At 33.0% G+C, this 20,417-nt stretch overlaps 1 protein-coding gene across 2 annotated transcripts in view; it reads right to left on the reverse strand.

Moving 5' to 3' along the window:
* Nucleotides 1–8,274, reverse strand: part of LOC135126359 (UDP-glycosyltransferase UGT5-like) — a 67,368-nt gene extending 59,094 nt beyond the window's left edge. Inside the window, exon 1 of one of the 2 annotated variants that reach the window (XM_064052446.1) lies at nucleotides 7,257–8,274. In XM_064052446.1, coding sequence (XP_063908516.1) covers nucleotides 7,257–8,069 — 813 coding nt within the window. In that variant the 5' untranslated portion in view covers nucleotides 8,070–8,274. Of the gene's footprint in view, nucleotides 1–363; nucleotides 1,181–7,256 lie in introns of those variants that run through there. The other variant, XM_064052455.1, reaches the window with a different exon arrangement.
* Nucleotides 8,275–20,417: the final 12,143 nt, after the last annotated feature.

Genomic DNA, 20,417 nt, shown 5'->3' on the forward strand with positions numbered 1-20,417 from the left:
ATTTAAAATTTATTAGCTACAAGCTTGACTTCACTTATTCTGACGAACAATATTAAAAAATTAATAGACATCATTATGATATTGTTTGAAGTTAACTAACTTATGGTCCATCTTTTAACGATCGCCTTCAATCACATAAACACTGTTTTCGAATGAAGACTATCAAGAGTGGATTAACTAAAAAAAATTAGGACACAACAAAAACCAACTAACCATTAATATTTATCTACTTTAAAATTGCGATTAATTTATACAAGTCACGTTGTGTACATAATCATAGAACTACCAACCTTGACTCTCGTTATATAAGTATTAACCCACAATTTGGCTTCTATACCCATCAAAATCTAAAAACGCACCCACCTGTGGTAATTTTTTCGCTCCTTCAATGTGCATCCCCCCGACTTCAACCACCTGTGGCACCTCCGGTCTCGCCAAATTTAAACTAAAATGTGCATTAGTCAACAACACACTAACATTATTAACAATTTCTCCAACCGAGGGAAAACTCTCTCCAAAATGTGTCCTCGCGATCCTCTCATCGTTCCACCTCACCAAATAATTAAACAAAACCTCATTAAAAACCCCGACTACAGTATTTTCCACTCTCTCCCAAAAAGTCATTCGATCACTAAAGTCCATCTGCGCAAACGGAATATACGAAGGGTTGTAAACATTAGCAAATCTCTCGTTCGTCCAGTGCATGGGTAGGCAAGAACTCACTCCAACCAAAACCGCTTGGAATTTAAAAGCGAAAGGAGCGAAACAATCGGTGTTAAAAAATTCTAAGATGACGATGTCGAAAGTGTCGTCACGATTGAGCAAGTCCCGGAAAGTAGGAGACGAGAAGCCTTCGTAACAAGTCTTCCATCCATTGTAAGCCAGCATTACGTTACTCAAGTAGGTGCCAAATCTCGTCTTGGGAACGAAAGCGGACACGTTTAGGACGTCCATCACTAGACCGTTTGGGTTGTCGATCACTAGTTGCTCCAACCCGGCAATTTTTGCGAATTCGTAGTGACTCACGAAGGTGACTTGGTGGCCTTTCAATGCCAAGGCTCGCATCAGCGGGAAAAAGGGGCCCACATGGCTTTTGGCAGCGTCTGGGAATAACCCAAGAATTTTGTAGAAATGCCCGCTGGCGATAATCACTACCAGTACAGTCGCAACCCACATTTTCATCGGGTGATTATGTCAGGCGAAAAATGTGTTATCTGGGATTGATAACGTGGGACTAGCGCATGTTTATGATTGCGTCACGACCTTGTGTGTGGAATATGGATGAATAACCTTTGTAATTTACTTATACTCGGAGAATAGCGATGAGTTTTGTTATAGGCGATTGTATTGAGTAACGTAGGCTCGCGGAAAAGTTTTTATTGGGTTAAATATAATAGGTTGTTCGTAGCGCTCACGGTCAATAATGATATGTAATTGTCACTTGGTTTTGAGTTGGTTGAGTGTGGTTGGTAGTTCTGATTGGAAAATAATTTTCTAATTGTGTTTGTAGTTTGAGTCATGTTTTGTTTATTTGGGTGGATATAAATCACCGCAATGACTGGCAGTTTTTGTTTTAGACAATAACATATAGAAATTTTAAGTTTCGATTTTCCGTGAATTTAATTTTGAAAACACAAAAAACTCAGATTAGTAGAAAAGTGTGGTTTTATTAATATTACCCAGGTTAGATCATCTTAACATAAACAAATCTTTTAATTGTCATGTCAAACCTGTTGCAACTACAAAGTACACATAATAATTGACAATGATTGTTTATAAACACGCCATGAACATAACAACGCTAAGAACATTCTGGAATTTAGTCACCTAGTGTCAGTTTCCTTGCTTCCGTCTACCTGTGACTCCAGACTGTCGTCCTCGTTTTACATAGATAACATTCGAAATTATCAAAAACTATTAATTTGGACGGTGGACATTCACAACATTGAACTGATGACGTTACCGCGAAAATTTAAATTGTAATTTTTTAGCGGTCATATAATATTTTATGGCGATTTTATGTTTACTTACATGAATTATTCCAAAAAAATTAAACTGCGTCATGAAGTTTTGCAGTTACGAACATTACCCAAAATTTACTGGTTCCAGAAATTTGATGATATATTTTCATTTTAGAAACGATCAAATCAGAAATTATTTGGTTTGAAGCAATTAAAAAAGTATCATTCCTTCAAAACTACTACCTATTGGAGAAATAAAAGGCACGATAGAAAACATACAAAAAAAAGTCTTATTAGTTTATTCCTAATTCAATTTTTTAATCTAAATCACCCAAAGGTCGTAAATCTGTCAAATCGTTTATATATCTCTACAAAAAGTAATCTAAGGGTGTTAAATCTGTAACACCAGCTGGCCATGGAGAATTAAATAAATTGAACTATTTTCTTAAGGAATCCTGGGGGCCGGGAAATTTGGAGTCTTTTTTTAAAGAATTTGAAATAATTTCGGGAACACTTGGTGTTTAATTTTTGAAAAAATTGTAAGAAATCTTGGAGACACGTGGTGTTTTATCTTTGAAAGGATTTCCAAGACTTTGCGGTCGATGGTGTATTGTTTTGGAAGAAATTTGAAAAAATTTCCAGGATTCTTCTGGTTTTATTTTTGAAAGAATTTCTAACAATTTCAGGAATACATGGTGTTTTGTGGAATTTGATAGAATCTTGAGGGCCCTTGGTGTTTTATTTTTCAAATAATTTAAAAGAAGTACAAGAAAGTTTGGAGTCTTGTTGGAAGAATTTCGGGAACAGCAGGTCTTTTATTTTTGAAAAAATGTTAAAGAATTTTGGAGGCACGTAGTGTTTTATCTTTGAAAGAATTTCGGAAGCTGTTGGGATCCATGGTGTATTGTTTTGGGACGAATTTGGAAGAACCTCGAGGATTTTTCTGGCTTTGTTTTTGAAAGAATTTCTAAGAATCTCAGGAGCACACGTGTTTTGTTTTTGAAAGAATTGGAAGATTTTCGGGAACTCTTGGTGTTTCATTTTTGAAAGAATTTGAAAGATTATCACTGAAATTTGGAGAGTTGTTTTGGAAAGAATTTGTGAGAATTTCGGGAACTCTCGATCTTTTATTTTTAAAAGAATTTTAAGAAATCCTGGAAACTCTTAGTGTATCTTTGAAAGAATTTCGAAAGCTGTCGGGGGTCCATGGTGCATTGCTTTGGAACGAATTTGAAAGAATCGCGAAGATTCTTCTGGTTTTATATTTGAAAGAATTTCTAAGAATCTCAGGAGCATACGGTGTTTTGTTTTTGGAAGGATTTGAAAGAACTTCAAGGAAATTTATAGTCTTGTTTTCGAAAGAATTTGGAAGATTTTCGGGAACTCTTGGTGTTTAATTTTTGAAAGAATTTGAAAGATACTTAAGGAAATTTGAAGACTTGTTTTTGAAAGAATTTGTAAGAATTTCGGGAACTCTTGGTGTTTTTTATTTTTAAAAAGTTGTAAGGGATCTTGGAAACCCATGGTGTTTTACCCTTGGTAGAATTTCGAAGGCTGTAGGAAGTCCATGGTGCATTGCTTTAGAACGAATTTGAAAGAATCTCGAAGATTCTTCTGGTTTTATTTTTGAAAGAATTTCTAAGAATCTCAGGAACATACAGTGTTTTGTTTTTTGAAGGATTTGAAAGATTTTCCGGGAAATTTGGAGTATTGCTTTTGAAAGAATTTGGAAGATTTTTGGGAACTCTTGGTGTTTAATTTTTGAAAGAATTTGAAAGATATTCAGGGATATTTCGAGACTTGTTTTCGAAAGAATTTGTAAGAATTTCGGAAACTCTTGGTGTTTTATTTTTATAAGAGTTTCAAGGAATCTTGGAAACCCGTGGTGTTTTATCTTTGGTAGAATTTCGAAGGCTGTTGGAAGTTCATGGTGCATTGCTTCGGAACGAATTTGAAAGAATCTCGAAGATTCTTCTGGTTTTATTTTTGAAAGAATTTCTAAGAATCTCAGGAGCATACGGTGTTTTGTTATTGGAAAGATTTGAAAGAATTTCAAGGAAATTTATAGTCTTGTTTTTGAAAGAATTTGGAAGATTTTCGGGAACTCTTGGCGTTTAATTTTTGAAAGAATTTGAAAAATACTCAGGGAAATTTGAAGACTTGTTTTTGAAAGAATCTGTAAAAACTTCAGGAACTTTTGGTGTTTTATTTTTAAAAAGTTTTAAGGAATCTTGGAAACCCGTGGTGTTTTATCCTTGGTAGAATTTCGAAGGCTGTTGGAAGTTCATGGTGCATTGCTTTGGAACGAATTTGAACGAATCTCGAGGATTCTTCTGGTTTTATTTTTGAAAGAATTTCTAAGAAACTCAGGAGCATACGGTGTTTTGTTTTTGGAAGGATTTGAAAAAATTTCAGGAAAATTTGGCGTCTTGTTTTTGAAAGAATTTAAAAGATTTTCGGGAACTCTTGGTGTTTAATTTTTGAAAGAATTTGAAAGATACTCAGGGAAATTTGGAGACTTGTTTTTGAAAGAATTTGTAAGAATTTCGGGAATTCTTGGTGTTTCATTTTTAAAAAGTTTTAAGGAATCTTGGAAACCCGTGGTGTTTTACCCTTGGTAGAATTTCGAAGGCTCTTGGAAGTCCATGGTGCGTTGCTTTGGAACGAATTTGAAACAATCTCGAAGATTTTTCTGGTTTTATTTTTGAAAGAATTTCTAAGAATCTCAGGAGCATACGATGTTTTGTTTTTGGAAAAATTTGAAAGAATTGCAAGGAAATTTATAGTCTTGTTTTTGAAAGAATTTGGAAGATTTTCGGGAACTCATGGTGTTTAATTTTTGAAAGAATTTGAAAGATATTCAGGGAAATTTCGAGACTTGTTTTTGAAAGAATTTGTAAGAATTTCGGAAACTCTTTGTGTTTTATTTTTAAAAAAATTTAAGGAATCTTGGAAACCTGTGGTGTTTTACCCTTGATAGAATTTCGAAAGCTGTTGGAAGTCCATGGTGCATTGCTTTGGAACGAATTTGAAAGAATCTCGAAGATTCTTCTGGTTTTATTTTTGAAAGAATTTCGAAGAACCTCAGGAGCGTACGGTGTTTTGTTTTTGGAAGGATTTGAAAGAATTTCCGGGAAATTTGGAGGCTTGTTTTTGAAAGAATTTGGAAGATTTTCGGGAACTCTTGGTGTTTAATTTTTGAAAGAATTTGAAAGATATTCAGGGAAATTTCGAGACTTGTTTTTGAAGGAATTTGTAAGAATTTCGGGAACTCTTGGTGTTTTATTTTTATAAGAGTTTCAAGGAATCTTGGAAACCTGTGGTGTTTTACCCTTGATAGAATTTCGAAAGCTGTTGGAAGTCCATGGTGCATTGCTTTGGAACGAATTTGAAAGAATCTCGAAGATTCTTCTGGTTTTATTTTTGAAAGAATTTCTAAGAATCTCAGGAGCATACGGTGTTTTGTTTTTGGAAGGATTTGAAAGAATTTCCAGGAAATTTGGAGTCTTGTTTTTGAAAAAAATTTGGAAGATTTTCAGGAACTCTTGGTGTTTAATTTTTTAAATAATTTGAAAGATACTCAGGGAAATTTGAAGACTTGTTTTTGAAAGAATTTGTAAGCATTTCGGAAACTCTTGGTGTTTTATTTTTATAAGAGTTTCAAGGAATCTTGGAAACCCGTGGTGTTTTATGTTTGGTAGAATTTCGAAGGCTGCTGAAAGTCCACGGTACATTGCTTTGGAACGAATTTGAAAGAATCTCGAGAATTCTTCTGGTTTTATTTTTGAAAGAATTTCTAATAATCTCAGGAGCACACGGTACTTTGTTTTTAAAAGAATTTGAAAAAATCTTGAGGAACCTTGGTGTTTTATTTTGCAAATAATTTGAAAGGAATTAAAGAAATTTGGAGGTTTTTTAAGAATTTGAAAGAAATCTCGGGAAATTTGGTGTTTTGTTTTTAAAAGAAATTTAAGGAAAGTCAGGGAAATCTGATGTTTTATTTTTGAAAGAATTACAAAAATTTTGGGGGTTTCTGGTGTCTTGTCTTAGTCCGAATTCAAAAGAATCTCGGGGATTCCTGTGGTTTTATTTTTGAAAGAATTTCAAACGATCTCAAGGAAATCTGATATTTTGTTTTTGAGAGAATTTGAAAGAATCTCAGGGAATTTGAAGTCTTGTTTTTGAAAGAATTTGCAAGAATCTCGGAAGCTGTTGGTGTTTTGTGCTTGAAACAATTTCAAAAAATGTCGGTCTTCTTGGTGTATTATTGAAAGAATTTTCAAGAATTTCAGGAAAATCTGGTGTTTTGTTTTCGATTGACTTTGAAGGAATCTCAGCGAAATTTGAAGGATTTGCTCGAAAATTGAAGGTCTTAGTGTTTTATTTTTGAAAGAATATACAGAAATCTTGAAGACAGATGGTGTTTTATCTTTGAAAGAATTGCTAAGGTTTTTGAGTGTTTCTGGTGTCTTGTTTTAGAACGAATTTGAAAGAGTCTTGGGATCCCTGTTGTTTTATTTTTGAAAGAATTTGGGAAACATTTTGAAGAATTTCAGGGAAATCCGGTGATTTGTTTTTGAGAGAAATTGAAAAAATTCAAGGAAATTTGGAATTTTGTTTTTCAAAGGATTTGAAAAATTTCGGAAGTTCTTGATATGGCAACAAGATTTTTGTAATTAGTATATTATTCTACCTTTGTGTTTCCGTCTGACTGTCTGTTCGGCTGACGTTTGTCCGTCTGTGATTTTTAATGGGACGGGTTTTGCAAAATTTAATATAACGAAATTTGAAAATGTTGCAGAGAGAGAAAAAAAAATATCCACCTTTAACGAAAATTTAAAAATGAAAAAACTCATAAATCTATCTAACGGTAGTAGATACACTAAATCTTCAACAAAATGTCATTTTTTCCCTAACAAGACTGAAGTTATCGTCCAACTAAATTGAAGCTATGATTCGGGTTTTGGTACAGTTAACAATTTAATGTATAGAAACGCAATGTCAAATCAATAGACAATGATAAACCGTTTCAGAGATAAGCCGTATGTTACATAATATAACACTTACCCTATATACTTATCATGATTATTACGCTAAAAAATCGTAATGTTTTCAAATTCCATTTAAGTATAGCGCGACGCTCACTATTATTATTTTTTTAAACAGTCCATTAAAAATTTTAATTAATTCATGTCTGTTATTGTTTTCCGTCAGTTTACCAAATTTGTAAATAAATAATACATTTTATACCATTATCGTCTACTACATAAAACAAACACAAATAATAGTACCCACCTTTGGCAGCTTCTTCACCTCCCCTACGTGTATGCCTCCCACGTCCACAATTTGGGGCACCAAAGGCCTTGGCAAAGTCAAACTAAAGTGCCCATTAATCAAAAACACACTCGCATTGTGCACAATATCAGTCAACGGAGGAAAATCCTCCTTGAAGTACTCCCTCGCAATATTCTCATCGTTCCATCTCAAAATATAATTGTACATCAATTCGTGCAAAAGCACCGAGATCGTGCCCTCCACCCTCTGCAGAAAAGTAATCTGATCACTGTAGTCCATATGACTTATCGGAATATACGCCGGGTTGTAAATATTCCCGAACCGCTCGTTCGTCCAGTGCATGATAGTACACGAACTCAGTCCCACCAAGTGTGCGTTAAATTTATACGCAAACGGAGCGTAACAATCCGTGTTGAAGAACTCCATCACGACAATATCGTAGTGCTCGTTGCTATTCAAGAGCTTTTGCATGGTCGGCGTGGCCAGATTCTTGCACGCTAGCGTCCCCAGGTAGGCTAAAAACACGTTGTTCAAGTACATCTGCCATCTCGCCCCATTCAGGTATGACATGTCCACGAAACCGACCAAATCCTCTTCGGATTTCTCGATTTGTAATTGCTGCAAAGTGGGGATCTTGTCTGGGAATTTGTAATGACTTACGAAGGTGACTTCGTGGCCCTTGAGGGCCAGCCCTTTCATCAGTGGGTAGAAGACGTTCACATGGCTGGAGGCCGGGTGCGGGAAGAGTCCCAGAATCCTGTACGAGTGTCCCGCTATTATTAGACTGAAGAGGAGGAGAATTTTAAAGGCCATGGTATTTATAAACACACGCGACACATTTAAGCGGGTGAGGATATGATGGAATCAGGTTATCACTGCAGTGCGAGATAAGAGTCCGATGGGAAGGCGATCACTGACAGTTAATGTTGCGAGTGTCGGAAAGAAAATAGGAGGTGGTATTGGCTATGAAATCACGGTGAGGATTAGTGGGGCTTTTGATGTATCGCGCCGTCTGTAGTGAATTTACTAGCGATAAGTGGACGAAACTGTAGTTTTTGTTAGCTGATAGGTTTGTCTACAAAAGTCCAATGATTTGTTTGCTAAGCTGGTTATCGCTACCGACGTAACTGTGGCTATAAATTTAACGAAAGTAACGTCTAAGGTAACTCTATTCACTATTACCCACTTGAAATAATAATTTAATTTATGTTCGAGTTTTAGAGATAGTGGAATGTAAAACTGCGGCTTCTGTTCAGTATATTTGCACGCGATTCGTCTGGCAGAAATTTATTTGACGTATTGTCTTTCAAACTATTGAACTGATTACCTTGAACGTTTACGATTACTGTAAAATATCGTAATGACTTGACACTATTTTTAAATGGAACTCACTGGAAGTGAGAGCGTCAGACGTTCCTTACTTGTGGTTTAATAACCCAGTTCTCATACGTAATGCTATACGTGTAATCATAATCTCGAGTAAAAGTTTGACTTTGCGCTGTCTAGCGGCAACGGATATGGCGAGCGCAGCGAGCTGAACTATTAAATATGAGCAAAGTGACTTTCAAATAACACATTTTTTGTTCGAATGCTGAAAATAACTAGTTGTCTAGACTGGATAAGAAACTATTGTGTTTTCGATTAATTTCGTTTTTTTTTTTCAATATTAAAGTGTAGGTTTCTACAGTTATGTTTGAAGACGAAGTGTTTATCGTCTTAGTAAAACAGCAGAGATAACTGCAGAAGTTATTGTCCTCTAGACGGAACAGTGTAGACGCAGCGGCGCCTGATAGGAAAAAAACATATAAAGTAATAAAAATTATCGACTGAGAAATCAATTGATTCTGTTCCTTTTACAATTTATCATTGCAGAAGTAAAAAAAATCAGACATTCATATTAAAAAAGATATCTAAAAAAATGATGAGCGAAAATGTACTTGTTCCGTTCGTTGGCTACGTAAAACATGTCACGGCAGATTCATGACCCACAAGTACAGGAGTATATTATTTTATAAAATTTACACAGTGTCTTCATCTTATTCTGCGGAAATGGGGTACATACGTAACTTCGAATGTTTATGTTCTACGAAAGAATGTCACTATTAAGCACATATAGATAACCAGCATCCAGGAGCAGAAGCGTGAGTATGCACCCGTCCACTAGGTAAGTTTACGTTTGAACCAGCGGCAGATTGAACCATTTGGAAATCGCGCCAGTAGCTGTGGTACACCAGAGCGCCAGTGTCCAAATCCAAATTTTACATATTTTTAAATGAAGTAAAATTTTGGCTTTTCAGACGTCGGTGTAAATTTTTCTCCCAGTGGTTCAGCAAGTTTGGAAAACAAGATAAAGGGTCTCCAAGATTATTTAAAACTACACCAAAAACAAAACAAAAAGGTTTTCCGAGGTTCTTTCAAATTACTTCAAAAACAGGGCAAGGGATCCTAAGATTGTTTCAAACTAATTCAAAAACCAGACACAAGGGGTTCTCGGTATTTTTTTCAAACTACTTCAAAAATAAGACGAAGGACTCCCAAGATTTTTTCAAACTACTTCAAAAACAAAACAAAAGGGGTCTTCGAGATTCTTTAAACTACTTCAAAAACCAGAGACAAGTGGTCCGTGAGATTCTTTGAAAATATTTTCAAAGCAAGGGAAGGGATCTTCAAGTGCGTTTCAACATACTTCAAAAACAAGACGAAGGGCTCCGAAGATTCTTTAAAACCACCTCAAACAGAAGACAAGAGATCCCCAAGATTCTTTCAAATTACTTCAAAAACAGGACAAGATATTCTCGAGATTCTTTCAAACTACTTCAAAAACTAATCACAAGTGGTGCCCACGGTTCTTTCAAATTACTTCAAAAACAATACATGGGATCCCCAAGATTCTTTCAAATTAGTTCAAAAACAAGACAAGAGATTCCCAATATTCTTTCAAAGTACTTTAAAAACCAATCACAAGTGGTGCCCGAGATTGTTTCAAATTACTTGAAAAGCCAGACATGGCATCCCGAGATTCGTCCAAATTATTTCAAAAACAAAACAAAAAGGGTCACAGATATTTTTTCAAACTACATACTTCAAAAACAAGACGAAGGACTGCGAAGATTCTTTCAAACTGCTTCAAAAACAAAACAAAAGGGGTATTCCAGATTCTTTAAACTACTTTAAAAACCAGACAAAAGTGGTCCGTGAGATTCTTTCAAAATATTTTCAAAGCAAGGCAAGGGACCTTCAAGAGTGTTTCAAGCTACTTCAAAAACAAGACGAAGGACTCCGAAGATTCTTTAAAACCACCGCAAACAGAAGACAAGGGATCCCAAGATTCTTTCAAACTACTTCAAAAACAAAACACAAGGGTTCTTCTCGATTCTTTCAAATTACTTCAAAAACAAGACAAGATATTCTCGAGATTCTTTCAAACTACTTCAAAAAATAATCACAAGTGGTACCCACGATTCTTTCAAATTACTTCAAAAACAAGACATGGGATCCCCAAGATTCTTTCAAATTAGTTCAAAAACAAGACAAGGGATTCCCACTATTCTTTCAAAGTACTTTAAAAACCAATCACAAGTGGTGCCCGAGATTCTTTCAAATTACTTGAAAAGCCAGATATGGGCTCCCAAGATTCGTCCAAATTATTTCAAAAACAAAACAAAAAGGGGGTCTCCGATGTTTTTTCAAACTACTTCAAAAACAAAACAAAAGGGGTCTTCGAGATTCTTTAAACTACTTCAAAAATCAGACCCAAGTGTACCCCAAGGGATCTCCGAGATTCTTTAAAACTACGTCAAAAACAAAACCCAAGATTCTTTTAAACCACATACTTCAAAAACAACACAGAGAAAGATATCCAAGATTCTTTCAAATTACTACAAAGACGAGACATCACGGGGAAGGGCGGATTCTGCCATCTGAATATCGGGAATTTTCAAAAAGCGTCAGTAGCCATGGTACACAAGAGCACCAGTGTCCGAATCCATATTTTATAGACTTTTAAGTTAAAAAAAAATCGGACTTTTATCCTTCAGTCTAAATTTTTCCCGGACGGACGACAGACAGACAGACGGAAACGGGAACCTATTGTTTCGGACTCTAGATTGTTAATATGATGAAAATATATACGCGTGCTTCCATTTTTCCTCGGTGTTTCCTCGTTACCAGAATATACTAAGCAGATTTTTTTTTCGGCTGACTATAAACCGGCCAGAATTATCTTACCTTATATAAATCTTATTTTTCAGTAAAAAAATATTATAAAGTGTGATAAAGCTGAAAAAATTTTGCAATATGGTTCTTTTAAGAATGAGACAAAATTTTAGGGGCCCTGTGTTTTGTTTATTAAGGAGTTTAAGAAAATCTTAGAGGACTCTTATGTTTTTCTTTTAAGAATGTATTTTGTTTTTGAATTAATTTGGAGACTATTTCGAAAAATTTACAACTCTGTTTAAGAAAATTAAGTTACTGTAAACAGGCTGCAGATGAAATATAATAGGAGTATTATTTACGCGAACCTCCCTCATCTTTGTAGCGCAACAAGGGGAGAAGAAATGAATTGCTCGAGATTTTAGAACAAAAACAATTGGAAATGGAGAAGGGGTGGGTGGGTGGAGTTAACTTTTTTAATTTACAAAATTATCTAGGTAAAATTGGCTCTGAAGCACGACCAATACACTCTGCAGAAAAAATATTTTTTTTAAATATCGGCAACCACAGAGAATTTTCAAGATCTTCTCTAACTTCAATAAACCCTAAGATTCCAATAATAATGCTGTTTATCAATTAGACAAGTTATTTAGAAGTTATTATCCCTAAATTTCGAATTCAGTTGGTAAAAAAATTGAAATTTGAATGGAATGAATTTAGATATTGTATATTTTCGGTAGTTTAGTGTCTTCTTTCAGTTAAAACATATTATAGAGTATGTTCAAACCATATAAAATTTTGTAATATGTTCTTTTTCGATAATGTCGAACCTTTGTTTTATTTTAGAACAAACGCAATTCGTTCTCTGAAATGGAGAAGGGGTGGGTGGGCGGGGTAACTTTTTTAATCTACAAAATTATTTCGGTCAAAGTTAACTCTGAATCATAACCAATTCACCTTGTAGAAAAATAATTTCTAAAAATATCAGTAACCAGATATTGTTCAAAATTGCAAAAATTATAGGAATTTTCAGGATTTCGTCAAACTAAAACTAAAAATCCTAAATTCAGTTGGTAAAAAAATTGAAATTTGAATGGAATGAATTTAGATATTGTATATTTTTGGTACTTTAGTGTCTTCTTTCAGTTAAAATATATTACAAATTAGGTTAGCACCACAGAAAATTTTGTAATGTTTTTTTTTTAAGAAGGAGAAAAATATTGGGGGCTTTTGTGGTTTGTTTATTAAAGAGTTAACGTAACTCCTAGGGGCCTCTTATGTCTTTTTTTAAGAATCTATTTTGTTTTTGAATTAATGTAAAGACAATTTCAAAAAATTTACAACTCTGTTCAAGAAAATGAAGCTACTGTTAATACGTTGCAGATGAAATATAATATTATTTACGCGAACTTCCCTTATCTCTGAAGCGGAACAATGAGGAGAAGAAATAAATTGCTCGAGATTTTAGAACAAAAGCAATTGGTTCATTGAAATGGAGAAGGGGTGGGTGAGCGGGGCTAATTCTTTTAATTTACAAAATTATCTAGTTCAAAGTTGACTCCGAAGAACAACTAATACACTCTACAAAAAATAATTTCTAAAAATATTGGCAACCAAACATTGTTCAAAATTGTAAAAAATTATAGGAATTTTCAAGATCTCCTCAAAATTCAGTCAACCCTAAAATCCTAATAATTGCGCTGTTCATCAGTTGAACAAGTTGTTAAGAAGTTATAAATCCTAAATTTGAAATTCAGTTGCTAAAAAAATTGAAATTTGTATGGAATCCAATTAGATGTTGTATATTTTTGATATTTTGGTGTCTCTTTTCATTAAAAAATATTACAATTTATATTAAAACCGCAGAAAATTTTGTAACATTTTTTTTTCGGTAATATGGAAGCTTTCTTTTATTTTAGAACAAACGCAATTCGTTCACTGAAATGTATAAGGAGTGGGTGGGCGGGGCTAACTTTTTTAATCTACAAAATTATTTCGGTCAAAGTTGATTCTAAATCATAACCAATTCCCCTGGTAGAAAAATAATTTCTAAAAATATAAATAACCAGACATTGTTCAAAATTTGCAGAAATTATAGGAATTTTCAAGATTTCCTCAAACTTCAATAAATCCTAACATTTTAATAACAACTTTTTAGTTGTTAAAATGTTATAAATCCTAAATTTCAAACTCAGTTGGTAAAAAATTTGAAATTTGAATGGATGAATTTAGATATTGTATATTTTGGTACTTCAGTGTCTTCTTTCAGTTAAAACATATTACCAAGTATGTTAGAACCACAGAAAATTTTGTAATATGTTTTTTTTTCGGTAATGTGGAAGCCTTTATTTTATTTTAGAACAAACGCAATTCGTTCACTGAAATGGAGAAGAGGTGGGTGGGCGGGACTAACTTTTTAATCTACAAAGTTATTTAAGTTAAATTTGCCTCTGAATCATAACCAATTCACTTTGTGGAAAAAAATTCCAAAAATATCAGTAACCAGACATTGGTCAAATTTACAAAAATTATAGGAATTTTCAAGATTTCCTTAAACTTCAATATATCCTAAAATTCTAATAATAATGCTAAAAAGTTGTTTAAAACTTATAAATCGTAAATTTCAAATTCAGTTCGTAAAAAAATTGAAATTTGAGTGGAATGAATTTAGATGTTGTATATTTTTGGTACTTTACAGTGTCTTCTTTGAGTTAAAAAATATTAAAAAGTATGTTAGAATCACATAAAATTTTGTAATATGTTTTTTTTAAGTAGAAGAAAAAATATTGGGGGCCCGTATGTTTTGTTTATTAAACAGTTTAAGAAAATCTAAGGGGCCTCTCATGTCTTTTTTAAAAACGTATTTTGTTTTTGAATGAATTTGAAGACAATTTCGAAAAATTTACAACTCTGTTCAAGAAAATGAAGTTACTGTAAATAGGTTGCAGATGAAATGTAATATTATTTACGTGAACTTCCCTCATTTCTGAAGCGGAACAATGAGCAGAAGAAATGAATTGCTCGAGATTTTAGAACAAAAGCAATTGGTTCATTGAAATGGAGAAGGGATGGGTGGGCGGGGCTAATTCTTTTAATTTACAAAATTATCTAGATCAAACTTGACTCCGAAGAACAACTAATACACTACAAAAAATAATTTCTAAAAATATTGGCAACCAAACATTGTTCAAAATTGTAAAAAATTATAGGAATTTTCAAGATCTCCTGAAAATTCAGTCAACCCTAAAATCCTAATAATTGCGCTGTTCATCAGTTGAACAAGTTGTTAAGAAGTTATAAATCCTAAATTTGAAATTCAGTTGCTAAAAAAATTGAAATTTGAATGGAATGAATTTAGATATTGTATATTTTTGGTACTTTAGTGTCTTCTTTCAGTTAAAACATCTTACAAAGTATATTGAAACCACAGAAAATTTTGTAATATGTTTTTTTTCGGTAATGTGGAAGCTTTGTTTTATTTTAGAACAAATGCAATTCGTTGACTGAAATGAGGAAAGGGTGGGTGGGCGGGGCTAACTTTTTTAGTTTACAAAGTTATTTAGGTCAAAATGCCTCTGAATCATAACCAATTCACCTCGTAGAAAAATAATTTCTAAAAATATAAATAACCAGACATTGTTCAAAATTTGCAAAATTTATAGGAATTTTCAATACTTCCTCAAACTTCAATAAAAACTAAAATTCCAATAATAATGCTATTTATCGATTGAAAAAGTTGTTTAAAAGTTATAAATATTAAATTTCAAATTCAGCTGGTAAAAAAATTTAATTATGAATGGAATGAATTTAAATATTGTATATTTTGCGTACTCTAGTGTTTTCTTTCACTTAAAAAATATTACAAAATATGTTAAAACCACAAAAGATTTTGTAATATGTTTTTTTTCGGTAATGCCGAAGCTTTGTTTTATTTTAGAACAAACGCAATTCGTTCACTGAAATGGAGAAGGGGTGGGTGGGCGGGGCTAACTTTTTAATCTACAAATTTATTTAGGTCAAAGCTGCCTCTAAATCATCACCATTTCGCCTTATAGAAAAATAATTTCTAAAAATATCAAGACATTGTTCAAAATTGCAAACATTATAGGAATTTTCAAGAATTCCTCAAACTTCAGTAAATACTAAAATTCCAGTAATAATGCTATTTATCGATTGAAAAAGTTGTTTAAAAGTTATAAATCCTAAATTTCAAATTCAGTTGGGAAAAAAATTTTAAATTGAATGGAATGAATTATATAAAAATATTACAAAGTATGTTAAAACCACAGAAAATTTAGTATATATTTTTTTTTTTAATGAGAATGAAACTTGAGGGCCTCTTGTGTCTTTTTTTCTGAGTGAAAGAATCTTGGAGCCCCACTGTCTTTTTTTTTAAGGAATGTATTTTGTGTTTGAATGAATTGGACAGAATTTCGAGAGGAAAATTTCGAAAAATTTACAACTCCCTTTAAGAAAATTAAATTACTGCAGATAGAATGCAGATGAAATGTAATATTATTTAGGCGAACTTCCCTCATCTCTGAAACGCGACAATAAGAAAAAGAAATGAATTACCCAAGGTTTATTTTTTGGTGATGTGAAAGCCATGCTTTATTTTAAAACAAAAGCAATTGGTTCACTGAATTGAAGAAGGGGTGGGTGGGCGGGGCTAACTTTTTAATCTACAAAATTATTTACATGAAATAAGTTGCCTCTGAAACCTAACCAATACACCTTGTAGGAATTTGCAAGGTCTCTTCAAACTTCCATAAAACCTATAATAATAATAATAATTTATCAAGTGAAAAATTGTTTAAAACTTAAGTCGTTGGACATTGCTTATTTTTGAAATTTTGGTGTCTTCTTTCAGTTAAAAAATATTTCAAAGTGAGTTAAAACCACAGAAAATTTTGTAGTTGGTTTTTTTTTTTCAACAACAAGAAAGTGTTTATTTTTTAGTGGTTTTATACAACACGTTTTACAAATTATATATTTTATTGATTATCTCACGAATAGTTCTCCGAACTCTTCACGGAATTTGTGCATTGTACTAGATAATTATAAAACATCGCATATCAAGTTGGCTTTACAATTCGTGACTTGTGCCGCTTCGTTGCAATGATTAGTAACTACTCGTCGCCTATCATAAATCTCAAACATCAGCTGACTTTTTAAAACATTTTCAGTGTGTTTGTTTCCCGATAGATAAGCAACCAATAATTCATCTCGGATGATAGCTTTGTTACCTATCTCAAGAACATCATAAATTCTTATTAAAAATACAGTGACAGATTTTCTTAAACCAACTTGATGTACGAGCTTTTGCATATCTCGTGATAATGTATTTGTTACAGCGTCTGCCCGCAAAGTGCATTATGTTTATAACATTCGTTTCTAAAGCAACATCAAACGTATTTGGTTATCACTGATTTCAGACAAACAACAATTATCATGTTTACCAACAATCCATAGTAATGAATAGTTACCGGAAAAAAACGTATGTGTAATTCGTTTCCAAAAATTATTAAGTAAACAAATCTTTACCAAATTATGGCTCAATATGCACGCGACAGTGGTTATGTTGTGTTCGACTGTAATTAGCTAAAAATAACCAGTTTTATTTTCGGGAACTTTGTTTTGTGTCTAGTTATTATCAGCAATTATATAGCTAAAAATTGTATGTACGATTTAAATCGTACACTATTTTGAATAAAGTCCCGTGTTTTACTATTTGTTTACCATTGTTTTGTTGTTCTTTGTTCGTCAGTTTAATGAGTGTCTGTTATTTTAATTATCATGGTCTATTGTGTTTTGGTTTGTTTTTAAGTTTATTTAAGCTTCCAATTCACTTCAATCGGAAACCGAATTAATTTACCTTGTGTCACTGTGTTTCTGTTTAATTGTTACCCATATTTTTAATCGACGGTTAAATGAAAAGTTAACGAACCGATAGTTCAGTTTGGATAACTTTTAATGGAAAAATGTCAGTTCTGTGTCATGATGTAACCGAAATTTATTTAGTTAATTGTTACAATGTTCATACAAATTGCTGTGTTTTAAAAACAACCGAGAAATTTGCAATGAAAATAAAAATAAAATTGTGTTCTTTTATGATGTTTTTTTTAACAATCATGTATGCAACCCAGAATACAACCTTCCCGTCTCCTTTTTTTTGTACGATTCCACAAATCGCCCACCAGACATAAATAAAAGCAGGAGTGATATCCATTTCATAAGAAACAGAGTTACTTTTACGACTTTGCTCGAAAGATTAATTTCAGCACATCTGAACCTGTTCTTATCTCAGCCAAGTATGCACGCATGGTTTCGTGCTAGCCCGGTATTTGTAAAGTTAATTCTTATAATTATTTTTCTGTTATTAGATTTTACGAGGTAAATAAGTGTGGGCATTTTTTGTGCAGCGCCGGGTTTGGAATTGTTCCGTGCACAAATAAGCACCGAATAAAAGAAATTAAACGATACAGAAGCGGTTTTCCAGCGGTCGCTTTTTTCTCAGTGGAATAGTGTGCTCCCATTCTGGCACTGACGAGGATTTCCACGCAAGAAGCCGTCGCGAAACTTCTTTTTCCCATCCTCGCTTTATCTGTCATTAACTTTTCGGCTCTCTAATTACATTTACGTTCAAAGTTGGAGCAGGAAGTTCCTTTGCAAATTTACGTCCGTGTAGTTTTTAATTGAAGTATTTAAAGCGGTTGCAGTCTCTGATATACGTCTGCACGCTCCAAGTCTCTTGCGAAACTCCGTCCCGGCAGATAAAAATTCTTAGATGAGAAATTTATGACTTGGCAGGAGATTTTCAATTGCTGGAGGAGCCGAAAAAATTAATTAGAATTTTTTCTCCCCCAAAACCCCCGATTAAACCGCCGCAGACTTGTTGCTGCAGTTCCCGTATCGTTTAATGGTGGCCCGAGTTTAATTTAAATAAATTTAAAAATCCTCGAGGATCTGTTTTAGAACCGAAAGGCGATTTTGCGAAGCTGGTAAAAGTCTATATTGCGTTTCCGAAGGCTTGATGGAAGTAGGGACATGAAGTTACGGTTATTAGCCATTTCCCGAGATACAACGATATTAGTTTAAAAGATACGCCGCCGCCGCCGCGGTGGTGGCGGCGCAATATTACGAGAATTCCGGCGGTTCGGTACCGGCGCTCATTAAATGGCAGGGATGATTTTTATTTAAACCAATTCCGGGATAATATCCGCCAGAGCTGGAAGTATTGTTTACATTGTTGCCGCTGCGACTCGATTACCGGTGATGGCGGGATGGAAAAAGTGAAATTAGAGTGGAAGAACAGGACTATAAAGGATAATTCGGTTTCGGACCGATTCGCGCTGAGAACAACGAGATTATGAACGAACAGTTCGAGAAAGGGAATCAGAAAACGGACGGTCTGTGGAGAATGAGCGGCGGGAGGGACGAGCTTTCGATACACGGACTCATAATTGCTCCAACGACTCATTTTGTTGCCGCAAAATACGAACGACATTAACAATTTTCGAGTTCTTTTGTTCGTGGAAACAATTTTACAAATCATTGGAAATAGTGTTTAATGTCACATTTTAATCAATTTGTGGGGTAATTATGTCAAAGGAAAGTTAATAGAGAGCGCTTTGTGTTCAACCGTATTGTCAAAGTGTACCTTATTGAATGGGTTAATCGGCTTAGTTATGTAAATGTTTGTTTTAAATTTAATTTACATTATTGATGGATGTTAATAACCTCCGCGTAGAATTGACAACAATCAGATGCCGCCACCACAATTTTTTTTTTGATTTTTCAATTCCTAGATTTTCCAATTTTTAAAATTTCCCATTTTGGAATTTTCGGATTTCTCAGTCATCCGATTTTCTGATTTCGTTGATTTTCAATATTTTAATTTTATAATATTTCGTTTTTTTGATATTTTGCACTTTAAGTTTCAATTTTAAATCTTTCAATTTTTTGATTTTTCGTTTCTTCAAATTTTCAAGTTCTTGATTTCCAGTTTTTAGTTGTGTCAAAGTTTTCGTTTTAGACTCGTTCGTATTTTCCGTTTCGATTTTCAATTTACAAATAGAAAAACTGAAAAAACAGGATATTGCAAATTCGAAAAAATAGAAAATCGAAAAATAGCAAGTCAAAGAACAGAAGAAACGAAAAATTGAAACTGCGCGAGAAACTCAGAAATCGAAGAAATTAATGAATCGAAAAATTGGAAAACCCAAAAATTGTTAAGTCGAAAAATTATAGGGTCGTCAAACTTGTCTAAAATCAAATAGCTGTAGCGCTGAAAGATGGAAAAATTGAAAAATTAAATAACGAGAAATTCAAAAATAATAAATCGAAACAGGGAAAAATCTAATAAATGGAAAAGTTTTATAGTCCAATAATTGAAAAATGGATAAATTCTGAAATCCTAAAATCGATAAAGTGAAAAATTTTAAAAATGATAATTTTTACATATTTAAAATGAAAACTAGAAAAATTGCAAATCAAAAATTGATGAAACGAAAAATTGAAAAATCGAGAAATTGGAATATATAACACCGAAAAAACGAAAAATTAAAAAATCTAAAAGTTGGAAAAGCGAAAAATCACAAATCGAAATATTGAAAAATTCAAGAATGAAAACAATTGAATTGAAACAAGAAAATTTATAAAATTAAAAAAATTGAAAAAACGAGCAATTGAAAAGTTAACAATTGAAAAACTCCTGAAATTGTAAATCGAAATATCAAACATCCAAAAGTTGAAAAATCGAAAAATCGAAAAATTTAAAAATGAAAACTCGAAACATCTTATAATGTAAAATTGTAGAAATTCAAAAATGAAAAATCGGAAAGGTGAAAAATCTAATGAATGGAAAAGTTTTACAGTCAAATAATGGAAAAATGGAAAAATTCTGAAGTAGTAAAATTTATAAAGTGAAAAATTTTCCAGATGATGATTATTGTTACATATTTAAAATGAAAATTAGAAAAATTGCAAAGCAAAAATTGAAGAAACGCA

This window comes from Zophobas morio, unplaced genomic scaffold (assembly GCF_036711695.1).
Source record: "Zophobas morio isolate AGI-343-1 ecotype UQ-CSIRO unplaced genomic scaffold, CSIRO_AGI_Zmor_V1 ptg000002l, whole genome shotgun sequence".
Lineage (NCBI taxonomy): Eukaryota > Metazoa > Arthropoda > Insecta > Coleoptera > Tenebrionidae > Zophobas > Zophobas morio.